This window comes from Leucoraja erinacea, chromosome 16 (assembly GCF_028641065.1).
Source record: "Leucoraja erinacea ecotype New England chromosome 16, Leri_hhj_1, whole genome shotgun sequence".
NCBI lineage: Eukaryota > Metazoa > Chordata > Chondrichthyes > Rajiformes > Rajidae > Leucoraja > Leucoraja erinaceus.
In genome coordinates this window covers 42,373,362-42,387,341 of record NC_073392.1, presented here as the reverse complement: position 1 = coordinate 42,387,341, position 13,980 = coordinate 42,373,362, and the positions used below count along the sequence as shown (strand labels likewise).

General features: G+C 40.5%; 1 protein-coding gene across 13 annotated transcripts in view; it reads left to right on the top strand.

Moving 5' to 3' along the window:
• The window catches only part of atp2b2 (ATPase plasma membrane Ca2+ transporting 2), an 840,804-nt gene that overhangs the window by 768,201 nt on the left and 58,623 nt on the right, over positions 1-13,980 (top strand). For all 13 annotated transcript variants that reach the window (XM_055648263.1, XM_055648251.1, XM_055648255.1 and 10 more), the window contains one exon: positions 9,059-9,238. In XM_055648263.1, the coding sequence (XP_055504238.1) occupies positions 9,059-9,238 (180 nt within the window). The remainder of the gene's footprint in view (positions 1-9,058; positions 9,239-13,980) is intronic.

Sequence of the window (13,980 nt, the reverse complement as noted above, 5' to 3'; positions counted from 1 at the left end):
GACTTTCCACCTCAAAAGTGAGGTTATTTCAAAATAAAGTCAACTGCTGACAAAGCCAAGACCTTTCCCCATCACTGTAAAGGTCACTACTTCCCCTAGGTTCTAAATCATAGGATCCATTAGAACTCCAAAATGGACTTGCACTAAAGAAAGGAAATATGCTGAAGGAAAGTGAAAAAGTGTCAACATCAGCCAACATTTTCACATTACAGTATTTCCAATAGACCACAGCATGGTGGATTATGTCTGTTTGGACATGGGCATAGGAACAAATTGTAATTATGCTGTGTTTGAAACTGTGCTCTGACCAGTGCTGTGCCTAGAATTAGCATGTGTGCTGAATTTGATGTCGGGACATTGAAATGCAGCACGCGTGCTACTTCTGGGTCTATTACAATCTTTACCAGAGAGTGGTAGCTGTGCCTTCCAGAATTAGCAGGTTCGTTTTTATCATTTAAAAATTTGATAGTCGGGATGGGAAGGGAAAGGGTTATGGTCAGAGCGCAGGTATATGGGACTAGCGTGCTGGACTTCTGGGTCCGTGCTGAATTATTACAATCTATTCCTGAGCCCACAACATACAACTGTCCCACAAATTATAAAACAAATCAAATCTAAAGCATGGAAAAAATGTCTTCACAGCTTTTGTTTTCCCCTTATAAAGATGGAAAGGTTCATCATTTATATTATAGATTCTCTTTCCCCGGGTACAAATAACACGTGTAAAGAAGACACTCTGGTTTTGCCACTCTCTTTAATACCAGATACTTTTTCAGAATGTGACATCTTAGATATTGCACTACGCATTTTTCTTGTCTGATTCAGGCAGCTTTTGACCTTGCCTTTAATGGGAGGGTAGACTTTATCTAGTCAACAACAATCTCAGTTCCTACATTTATTGCACCAGGATTCAGCCGACAAATGGGAGCCTGTTTGCCACTTTCCTCAGTCGTCATATAACAGGAAAAACCTTCAAGATAGTGAAAGACGGTAACATTATTCTTCAGTCAAGTTTTAACGGACCTTTAAATGCCGTTAGAAACCCTCCAGATGCCGTTGCTCCGTTGGGTTTCCCACCCTTGACATTGCGTCACTGACCTGGCACCACATATCCATTTTATCTTTGGTATTATTATGCTGAATGGGATGATGGCAACACACATCTCCCTCTCAGTAACAAAACACATTCTCAGAAAGACAGCACCTCACTACAATGCGTGCAGTTTAAAAGCCTGAACATTAAATGAACTTCCAAAAATGATATCATTTTAATGGAGAAAAAGTTCTACTTTGATAGTCACTAATATCTGAATTTGCAGAGGTTATTATAGATACATAGATACATAGAAAATAGGTACAGGAGGAGGCCATTCGGCCCTTCGAGCCAGCACCGCCATTCATTGTGATCATGGCTGATCGTCCCCAATCAATAACCCGTGCCTGCCTTCTCCCCATATCCCTTGACTCCACTAGCCCCTAGAGCTCTATCAAACTCTCTCCTAAATCCCTCCAGTGATTTGGCCTCCACTGCCCTCTGTGGCAGGGAATTCCATAAATTCACAACTCTTTGGGTGAAAACGTTTTTTCTCACCTCAGTCTTAAATGACCTCCCCTTTATTCTAAGACAGTGGCCCCTGGTTCTGAACTCGCCCAACATTGGGAACATTTTTCCTGCATCTAGCTTGTCCAGTCCTTTTATAATTTTATATGTTTCTATAAGATCTCCCCTCATCCTTCAAAACACCAGTGAATACAAGCCTAGTCTTTTCAATCTTTCCGCATATGACAGTCCCGCCATCCCAGGGATCAATCTCGTGAACCTACGCTGCACTGCCTCAATCACAAGGATGTCCTTCCTCAAATTAGACCAAAACTGTACACAATACTCCAGATGTGGCCTCACCAGAGCCCTATACAACTGCAGAAGAACCTCTCCACTCCTATACTGAAATCCTCTTGTAATGAAGGCGACCATCCATTAGCTTTCTTCACTGATGTTTTGGATTGAGTAACAATATAATACAAATTTCAAAAATATCCTGCATAGTTTTCTCAGGATAAATGTTATCCCTTCAGCACCTTTGCACTTTGCTTAGTAAAAGATGTTTAAAATGAGTTACTGTACTAACTTGTGAAACTCGATGAGCTAAAACTCACACATTGCGCTCAGGAATGTCTAAACCAAAGACACTTTTCTGATTGCACAACACCAACTTTAATGGCGGGTGTTTTGCATTTGGCAACAATGTCATTGTGCCCGGCACTGACCTTGATGAAAACTGCCCACAAAGGTGTAATACACTTTGTGGCACGGACATCTTCTCTGTCGACGTTGATCATTGTCAGCGGCTAGGAATCCCTGGAGCCTGGCATTAGTGATACTATTAAACTGGTTGAGCAGCTAATCACCTTGACTATCACTCAGAAAGAACAAACCTCAAATTGCATAATATTTTATTAAATTTACAGAATACAAAATCACAAAATATAGAGAATAGAATTTAAAAAATATGTACAGAATACAAAATCTGAAGAAGGGTCTCGACCCAAAATGTCACCCATTCCTTCTCTCCAGAGATGCTGCCTGTCCTGCTGAGTTACTCCAGCATTTTGTGTCTACCTGCGATTTAAACCAGCATCTGCAGTTCTTTCCTAAACAAAATTAAGGATTGAAACATACACAAGTGACTAAGTTGGAAGCTGGAAAACTGTAAAACAATGACAAACTATTCTTATTTTGCTGTAAAATCTGCATTTCAAAATAATTATCCGGGCGGATTTATGTTTAGATTCAGAATGGATGCTAATCTTTAATTATTGTTTAGAATATCATTAAAAACTTGCACCTTCTGTGACAAAATGAAAGGCAAAGAGTGGATGTGAAAAGGATGTTTCCACGGGTGGGAAGAGTCTAGGTCCAGAGGTCATCGCCTCAGAATTAAAGGGCTCTCTTTTAGAAAGGAGGTGAGGAGGAACTTCTTTAGCCAGAGGGTAGTTAATCTGTGAAACTCATTGCCACAAAGGGCTGTGGAGGCTGTCAGTGGATATTCTTAAGGCAGAGATAGACAAATTCTTGATTAGAACGGGTGTCAAAGGTTATAGGGAGAAGGCAGGAAAATGGGATGAGGAGGCAGAGCAAACCCGATGGGCTGTATGGCCTAATTCTACTCCTATAGCTTGTGAACATTTGTTTTTTAAGGAGAATTTCACTGTGAGAATATTTCATAAATATCTATATTGCGTGTATAATTTCAAGTTCAGCAATAAAAACCAAAAATGCAAAAGTTACCTATTGTCTTCAAAGACAGAAAAAATTTCCTCTTTGACTAAATTATAGTTCAAATTTCCTGAGCGATTATTTGGTTTTACATTGAATAAAAACCATACCAATTCAATGCAATTTCATTTTTTAATTGTTTGATGTAAATGTTTCTACCTTGTGGTATTTTGAGTCATAGAGTGATACAGTGTGGAATCAGGCCCTTCAGCCCAACTTGCCCTCACCAGCCAACATGTCCCATCTACACTAGTCCCACCTGCCTGCATTTGGCCCATATCCCTCTAAACCTATCCTATCCATGTACCTGTCTAATTGTTTCTTAAACATTGCGAGAGTCCCTGCCTCAACTACCACCTTGTTTCAGCTGGTTCCATACACCCACCACCCTTTTTATGAAAAGGTTACCCCTCAAATTCCTATTTTGCCCTTTACCTTAAGCCTATGTCCTCTGGTCCTGGATTCCCCTCCTTTGGGAAAGAGACTTTGTGCGTCTGCCCGACCTATTCCATACCATTTGTAAGTTTTGTTTATAAAATTAGAGGTACAAGCAAATCTCAGTTTTGAGAAGCTGAACGTTTATGGGCAGTACCAACTTGCCATTGAGTGGGTAGCGCTGAGCTGCCAGCTTGATCCACGGCAGTCTATGTGGAGGAATCATCCCAACATTACTGCGTGAAGGATTTCCACGATATTGTCTCCATATAACCATATAACCATATAACAATTACAGCACGGAAACAGGCCATCTCGACCCTTCTAGTCCGTGCCGAACACATATTCTCCCCTAGTCCCATACACCTGCGTTCAGACCATAACCCTCCATTCCTTTCCCCCGTCCATATAACTGTCTAATTTATTTTTAAATGATAAAAATGAACCTGCCTCCACCACCTTCACTGGAAGCTCATTCCACACAGCTACCACTCTCTGAGTAAGAAGTTCCCCCTCATGTTACCCCTAAACTTCTGTCCCTTAATTCTCAAGTCATGTCCCCTTGTTTGAATCTTCCCTACTCTCAGCTTATCCACGTCAACTCTGTCTATCCCTCTCATCATTTTAAAGACCTCTATCAAGTAGCTCCAAAGAATAAAGCATTGTTCAAGTAAATCTCCTCTGTACTCTCTCATTTTGTTGACATCCTTCCTATAATTAGAAAATTGTACACCATACTCCAGAATTGGCCTCACCAATGCATCAATGGCAACAAAGGGAACATTGATGCATGTTCCGATCAGGATGTTCAAATATTGTTCCAAAGATCTGCAGGCATTGTTATAGAACATAGAAACAGTAAATAGAAAAGTACAGGGCAGGAACAGGCCATTCGGCCCACCATGCCTGTGAAGAATATGATGCCAAGTTAAACTAACCTCATCAGCTTCTGTGTGATTCATATCCCATCCATTCCCTGGATATTTAAGTGCCTATTCAAAAGCCTCTTAAATGCCACTGTTGTATCTGCCTCCACCACCACCTCTTACAGCATATTCCAGGCATTCACCATGCTCAATGTACAACAAACGCCCCATACATCTGCTTTAAACTTTGCCCGTTTTTCCTTAAACCTTTGTCCTCTAGTCTTTGACACCTCCAACCTTGCAAAATGGTCTGGCTTGTCCTGGCTGATCTTGCATGTTTGTAAGGCTCAGTGAACTGCTGGACTGCACACAACACATAAAACACAGTGCATCTACAAAGTGCCGGTGCTGAAAGAGCTACCAGTAAAGCAAGCTGTTTTTTTCCCTGGATGGAATTGACCTTTGCGTTGTGCATCTGCATCCATCCAGGGAAGTGAAAGTGTTCCATCAAAATCCTTGTGTGTACCATGTGCATAAATGTCGAGAGACAGTGAAAAAGAGAACTATTTCTAAACTCGTTGAGGGAATGCAGAGGTGGGTTTAAGATTCAGCTTCAGCTCTGCATTATTCAGTTAGTGCTCTTTCAACTCACTCTCATGGGCTCCATCATATTATATCTGTCAGCCTGTTGGAACGGCTTTAAAGGACTGAAGGGCATCACATATTTATAAGAGAATGTTAAAATCATTGCCCAGCTCGCATCTTTATTCACTAACTGGAAATCCCAGTCGTGACTTCAAAGGAATGACAAAGTTGTGTAAATAACAAAACATCCAAGTTGCCTAAATCAACTAATGTAATTTGCAAAGACGTTTGCCAATATAATGCACTATATTAAGAATAGTTCACTGTAGATCCTGATGTTATTGTCCTTGGTTCTGAGATTATGACCATGTGCAGTCATTGAAAGTGCACAGTGGAGCATGCAACAGTTATTATGATCAGATGACTCATGCAAGCCAAATACGGTTATGTCCCCTTTTTAGTTTGCGTACATTTGGAAGTGCATAAAATATTTGCTGCAATTCTGTAACATTTGAAGTGGAATATAATGGTTTAGCGTAGGGGACAAAATAATTTGAAATTGTTTGTACTGTACTGACATTCCTCCGACCCTCAAATGACTCCAATTAAAAGATAAACACCAAAAGCTGGAGTAACTCAGTGGGTTAGACAGCATCTCTGGAGAAAAGGAATAGGTGACATTGCAGTCTGAAGAAGGATCTCGACCCGAACGTCACCCATTCCTTTTCTCCAGAGACGCTGTCTAACCCACTGAGTTACTCCAGCTTTTTGTTTTTATCTTCAGTTTAAATCAGCATCTGCAGTTTCTTCCTACACATTTAAAAGTCATCCAGAATCTTTATGCATCTTTTTCGGACTGGAGGCTTGTGACTAAGTGGTGTGCCTCAGGGTTCAGTGCTGGGCCCATTGCTGTTTGTCATCTAGATAAATGATTTGGATGAAAATGTACAAGGCATGAATAGTAAGTTTTGAGATGTCACTGACGTGCGTAGATTTGAAGATAGTGAAGATGGTTGTTAAAATTGCAGCAGGGTCTAGATCGCCTGGGCAGTTGGGCTGAGGAATGGTTAAAGGAATTTAATACAGAGAAATGTGAGGTGTTGCATTTTGCGAAGTCAAACAGGCAGGACCAACACAGTGAATGGTAGGATGCGGAGTGCTGTAGATCATAGGGATCTAGGAGTGTAGGTGCATAGTTTCGTCACAAGTGGGTATGGTGGTCAAGAAGGCTTTTGGCACTTTGGCCTTTATCAGTCAGAGCATTGAGTATAGAAGTCAAGAAGTAATGTTACAGGCATCGGTGAGGCCACATTTGGAGTGTTGTGTTCAGTTTTGGTCAGCCTGATATAGGAAAGATGTTGCTAGAATTTAGAAGATTGAGGGGGGATCTTATAGAAACTTACAAAATTCTTAAGAGGTTGGACAGGCTAGATGCAGGAAGATTGTTCCCGATGTTGGGGAAGTTCAGAACAAGGGGTCACAGTGTAAGGATAAAGAGGAAATCTTTTAGGACCGAGATGAGAAAAACATTTTTCACACAGAGTGGTGAATTCACACAGAGAGTGGTGAATCTCTGGAACTCTCTGCCACAGAAGGTAGTTGAGGCCAGTTCATTGGCTATATTGATTGAAGAGGGAGTTAGATGTGGCCCTTGTGGCTAAGGGGATCAGGGGGTATGGAGAGAAGGCAGGTACGGGATACTGAGTTGGATGATCAGCCATGATCATATTGAATGGCTGTGCAGGCTCGAAGGGCCGAATGGCCTACTCCTGCACATATTTTCTATGTTTCTATGTTAAGCTGGAAAGGGAGCAGGAAAGAGTTAGTAGGATGTTGCCAGAACAGGGCGTGAACAAAAGGAGAGGTTGAGCAGGTTAGGAATTTATCCCTGAAGTGCAGGAGGATGAAGTGATCTTATAGAGAGGTGAATACGACCATGGGAGGAATAAATAGGATAAATGGCACAGAGCCATTTACCCAGAGTAGAAGAATCGAAAACCAGAGGACATAGGTTTAAGGTAAACGGGAGAAAGATTTAATGGGAACTTGAGTGGCAACTTTTACACAAACGGTGGTAGATGTATGGAACAAGCTGCCGGAGGAGATAGTGGAGGTAGGTACAGTCACAATGTTTAAGAAACATTTACGCAGGTACATGGATAGGATAGATTTAGAGGGATATGGGCCAAATGCAAACAAGCGGGGAAAGGGCATGCTGGTTAGCATAGGAGTGTTGGGCTGAAGAGCCTGTTTTCCTGTTGTATGACTTTATGAATCTATTAATGGTAATCAATTTAATCACATTTGATGGGAAATATGATTTGTGAGGGTTTAAGAAAAATAAGCTTCCACCCTTCAGGTTTAATTCTTAAAATAGAACATATTTTAATAAACACTTAAGGGATTGCAAGCTTATTCTGAAAGCAAGATCTTATCTGCACCTATACTGTACAATGGCTTTACTTCCTCCCAGAAGTTTTCTTTTAAGTTGAAGGATGCTCTTAACAGAAATGTACATTGTGATTGCGTGGGGTGTTTGGATAGACACAGAGAGAGCCTTCTCTACTCCCCCCACATCATTATTTTATTATTCAAACTGTATCCTCAATACAAAAAAAACAACAGAACAGATTGTCACACCGACTCATATTTATTCATATTGTGATTTACTTTCTGGATTATTGTTACTGTAAAGTTTCCAGTAAAGAATTCAGCTCTTGGCCGTGCCAAGACCAGTGCACGCTCATTGGAAGCTGTGGACAAAGCATATTTCCCCAGCGTTCCTCTATTACAACAAGAAGATCAGATGGAAGTACTTCAAGGATGTGCTCAAGACCTATGACCCACAAGCAATCAAAATGGAGAAAGAACATTGGGTTAGCATTGAGGACCTGAAGTCTCATCATCAGGTGTTCCCGGAAGCCCAGCAACAATGATTGAAGAAGTGGACCACCTACTATACTGCCCGCTCACCTGCCCCATCGAATACCTCCTTCTCCACGTGACAGTCACAGGCACAAATGAGTCAAAGCTGAAAACAATTGAGTCTGCTGCAAAGTCGCAAGATTCAAGAACTTAATTAAATTTACCTTGATATTTTGAATTTTATTAATGAGATTTTGTTTTCTGAATATCCATTTCCATTGTCTTGAGAATCCCTAATTTTAATACTCCACTTAGTGATGCCTTGCTTTCTTCCTTTCCGAATTTCCTTTAAACCTCAATCTCTGACCAAACGTTTGGTTTTGGACAATTTATTTTAACGTTACTCTATCAATGTCTGTATGGTGGTGCACCTGTAAGGAGTGTTGGAAATTTCCACAGGAAAATGTTAACTATTTGATACCATAATTCTATTTTGCCAGATTGCAATGTAACATGATACCAGCATGTGGAGAGATTCATAGACATATGTTGCATTATCATTGAGGTGTACAGAAAAGACTGTAATAATCAAATGTGCATCATTTAGCTTGGTATAGTACCCTTCAATGTGGATAACAAAAATTCATCCTAAAGATCTGGAGAGATTTATACAAAGTGAGTTACTTCGATAAAGATAATACATTAAATTAACTGATGAAATGTTAATTCATGTGAAAATGTAACATTCTTCTCTCCACAGATCATCTTCCAGTTTTATTTTATATTTCCAGATCCACACTATCTTGTTTTCATATTAAGCGACCCATAGAGTTGGAATAATAAGCTGGAGAGAACAATGTCCAGAGAGATATATATCTCTTGCGGTTTACATGCATCACATCATTTTTGTTGTAACGTTATTTAATTTGACCACATCATTCGCCTTCATTTGATTAAATAAGTTAACATTTTGTATAATAAACAGAATAGAGTTGAACAACCTTGATTCCTCAACTATATTTTTGTGTAGGTTCCTGACGCCATCAAAAAATGCCAGCAAGCTGGTATTACAGTGCGCATGGTTACAGGAGACAACATTAATACAGCTCGAGCCATTGCTATTAAATGTGGTATCATTAATCCAGGTGAGGACTTCATCTGCTTGGAGGGCAAAGATTTCAACAGGAGGATCCGGAATGAAAAAGGAGAGGTGAGTTAAACTCAATATATTAAAGTATGTATAATGATGTCTGATCGTACTCTATCATTGCAGTGGCATTCTGGTAGACCTTGTTAGTGTCATCTCCAGTTTATTATACTGCCAGTATTACCATATTTAGGATGGCCTGAAATATGACAGAAATCTGACAGGAAAACCAGCATAATATTACAGAAGCCAGTTTTAATATCTCTGTATGACACTAGTCTATTCCTTGGAGCACAGGAGGACGAGGGGTGATCTTATCGAGGTATAGAAAATCATGAGAGGAATAGATTGGGTAGATGCACAGAGTCTCTTGCCCAGAGTTGGTGCATCGATGACCAGAGGACATAGGTTTAAGGTGAAGGGGAAAAGATTTAATAGGAATCTGAGGGGTAACCTTTTCACACAAAGGGTGGTGGGTGTATGGAACGAGCTGCCAGAGGAAGTAGTTGAGGCTGGGACTATCCCAACATTTGAGAAACAGTTAGATATGTACATGGATAAGATACGTTTAGCGGGATATGGACCAAACGCTGGCAGGTGGGACTAGTGTAGCTGGGACATGTTGGCTGGTGTGGGCAAGTTGGGCCGAAGGGCCTGTTTCCACACTGTATCATATAATTCCATGACTCTATGACCCAATTCTCTAGTATGTGCAGGGTTAACACACGCTGTTGATTTAGGTCATTAGGATTCTGCGGGTAAATGATAACATGCGGAGCTATTAAACTCCTTTGCTTACAGTATGTGTTTGCCATTTATACCATTAACAATATTTCTATTGTTAATGAAATCTATTATGCAGTGTTGGGTTAAAGACAGTATATGGAATAATTACAATGCAATCATTTTGATATAATTCTAAGACATATAATGTAACAAATGTCACTGGTTATATGCTGTAGAATCATAGAATGATACAGCACATAAAGTAACCTTTGAAACTGCACCAACATTCACACAATAGTCAAGTTAGTTTCACACCTCTACTCTTTCTCATACTCGTTAAATATTTATCCTGTTCCCTTGTGAAAACTATTTTTATTCTGCCAGTCAGGTAGTGCTTTTTAAAATAAATCACTCAATCCAAATACACAAAGAATCTCACCTTTCTTTTGGTTCCCTTGATAATCAACTTAAAATTCTGCCTGCTAATTATTGGAGTTCAGCCATTGGAGAGTTTATTTTTAATTAATCTAATTGAAGAGAAACCTGTATGTTTTAAAGATACTGCAATCAAGTCCGGACTCAGTCCTCTCTCAGAGAGTGCAGTCTCGTGACCCTGCATTTCACAAGTTACAAACGGACTGTCGGTTTAACAGGGTATCATCTATTTTACTTCCATTAACTGCAACCAAATTAAACTTTTAGAGACTAATTGTGTATCTTTCATTGTACGGCAGCATATTAAGTGTACTTCCAAATATCTAATTATAAATCCCAGGATCACATGTACTTTATTGTATTAACCTGCCTTAATACCTTCAATATCTTCACTTCCCCTCTAGCTGAATTTCCTCTTTTCGTTTTCTCTTTAAGAATGTGCCATTGAGACTGTGTTGTTTCTCTACCAACATGTATCAACCCACACTTTTCCGAGATAAATATCTGCCATTTGACAAGGCTACGTTCTAGCCTATCCACGCTATCTTTCTTTATGTTTACTCCCCAGTCCTGTACTTAACAAGTGTGTATTATACTGGGCTCCTGGTTCCTGGGCCATCTGGTGAAGCAGAGTGAGGCCTCAGCAGAGGTTAAAGCTCAAACAATGCAGTCTGGTGGCCCTGCATCCCGAATACTCAGACAAGATTTGACAGGAGGCAAAGCTGGAGCAGAGCATTGTTTGACTAGCGGGACAATGTGGAGCCATCCCAGTTGGTTGGTCAGGTTAAGGAACTGGCTCAATTAGATGGAGATGGAGGTTACATTTTAACAAGTTGCACTGAGGGCCATACCTGTAAGTGTAGTAAACATAAAGGAAGATAGTGGATCGGCTAAGACATAACCTTATGACATGGCAGAAGTCAATAGTGCCTTATTTGTCATGTATGCAACTGCATAGTGAAATTCTTATGGCTATGAAACATAGACCTTGTATAGGAATCACATCCATCAACTTGAGAAGGTCCATATGCGCTCGTTGTGGTCCATCATGGGCATTCGCTGGCAGGACAAAGTACCCAACCTAGAAGTATTGGATAGACCCAGCTTCACAAGCACGGAGGCAATGATCATCAAAGCACATCTTCGATGGACTGGGCTTTGGATGGATGGATGAAACCCGCATGCCTCGACAGGTCCTCCACGGTGTGCTCTCCCCCAGGGACAAAGGAACCGTGGCTTCCCAGGAAGCGGTACAAAGATTGTGTCAAGGATCATCTCCACTATTGTGGTCTTGCGCCCAAGCGACTGGAAGCCTGCACCAGCGACAGAACACGCGGCGTGCAGCGGTGCGAACAGCAGCCAGCAGCATCGATGAGCACCACCTAGAGCGACTTACCAAAGCCAGGGAGAGGAGGAAGGCTGCTGCCCACAACCCGCTAGCGATGGCCTTCACCTACCCCCACTGCCCTCTAGTGTACGCTTCATGAATTGGACTCGTGAGCCATGTCAGAACTCACCAGAGTTGAGACTGCACAAGCCGCCATTGTCGTTACCATAAGTTCCGAGCTTATTTGCGGTTGCTGAGATCAGTCAATGAAAAACACAAGCTGCAGTTTGATCTTCCTGGTCTGTATCTCTGGCCAATTGTCTGTGAGGTGAATTTCTACTTTTCACAGTCAATACAGGGACATTTTCTTTTTAATTTATTTTCAAGTGTTTAAGCCAATTTTACTTGCTGCTCTGAAATAACCTGGCTATTATGTTTAAGATATTCTCAGTAAAGAGAAGTTTTCCATGGTACTGACCAATAAACTGTGCAGCTGGTTTTAATGTGCTGGTGTGCTATATAAATGACGGAATGTAGTCAGTACTTGTGGCAGAATGAAGCAATGACCAGCATTCATAAAATGACAGAATGTGTCAGGCAATTAGTTTAGTGTCATGAATCACACTTAATTATACATGTGTGCTGTTTTACACTGCTCTTTAAAATTTGTAAATTACGACTTTCATCTTGGTGAATCAACCATATTTAAAATTATTGTTATTATAATATAGTAATCAAATAATTAATCTATAATACCACAGCAAATCTATTGCCAATGAACAATATACTGAAATGTAAAATAAATAATCTTATCAGAAAATTGAATAATTTCCCCATTAAAACTAAAAGTACAGCTTTTTATAAGCTCTGTTCCAAAGTTATCAATGGGGAAGATGCTTGCATTTCCAGGACTGTGTTAGTGCTGGTTACACAGAAAAGCTGGAGAAACTCAGCGGGTGCAGCAGCATCTATGGAGCGAAGGAAATAGGCAACGTTGCCTATTTCCTTCGCTCCATAGATGCTGCTGCACCTGCTGAGTTTCTCCAGCTTTTCTGTGTAACCTTCGATTCTCTGCAGTTCCCTCTTTAACACTGTGTTAGTGCTGCTTTCACTAGCCACATAGAACCACTTGAGAGTATGGGAATGTTTGAGGATATTGGCATTCCGTTTCTGCGGTGAGTGGTTTGACATATATTTGGAGTTTCTCCACAACAACGCTATTGAGCATTCATTATCTGCAGATTTCTTTTGTGCAAATTTAAATTATTTTCCTGTAAGGATACCAGTTTGCTATTTTGCAGCCCATAGGATCAATACATTGACTACTGATTGTGCCATGTTTAATTTGATCTCGTGTCGACTGTGGCTTCTTCAAGTTAATTCTTGATAAAATATTGGCCTATTTTCATGATGTGTTTTCAAATATGGGACCGGCACAATGGTGCAACGTGTAAAGCTGCTGCCTCACAAGCCCAGTAACCCGGGTTCAATCAGGGCCTATGCAAGCCGTCCATGCAAGGTTCATACATTTTTGCTGTGACAAGATAGTTTTCTTTCAAGTACCATGGCTTCCTCTCACATCCCATGGCTGTGCAGGCTGATAGATGAATAGAATTGCCCCTAGAGTGTATGTGAGTGGTAGAATCTTTGTGTGAGAGTAAAATAGGTTTCACCAAAGTGGATCCTTGATGGTTGGTGCTAAATGGGCCGAAGGGTCTGTTTCTGTGTTTATGATAATAAACCTTATTACAGACTCGAGGTCCCGACAAGGGGCAACATTACATTAAAAAAAACAAATGCATTGCATATTAAATATCATAAAGTACATATAAAATCTTAGTATATTACTTATAAAAACATCATAAATTATATATTTTTTAAAACACAATACATAAGTTAAAAATCCAGATTAAAAGAATGATCAATGTCCTACAACGAGACAACAATACCAGTGTCTCCACAGCTGGGATTCGTAGCGTGTAGTGCTAACCCTTATGTTCGACAAGGCCACAATAATTACATTTTTAGAGTCATTTATCCTGCAAATGAATTTATGCATGTGATTTCTTAGGATAGCTTCTAAAGTACTGACTCCTGCAGCCACAAACATATTACTGGCACTTCACCATCTAGGTTTCCTTAGCAGTGTTCCCATGGCATTGTTATATGCCACCTTTAGTCTCTGCAAACTTGTTTTTCCATAGTTCGACCACAGGTGCGCAGTGTAGAGTGGTGTGCAGTATGCTCTAAATAGCGACATCTTCACCACATCTGCACACGCACCAAATTTACGCAAGAGAATATTCGCCTTATAATT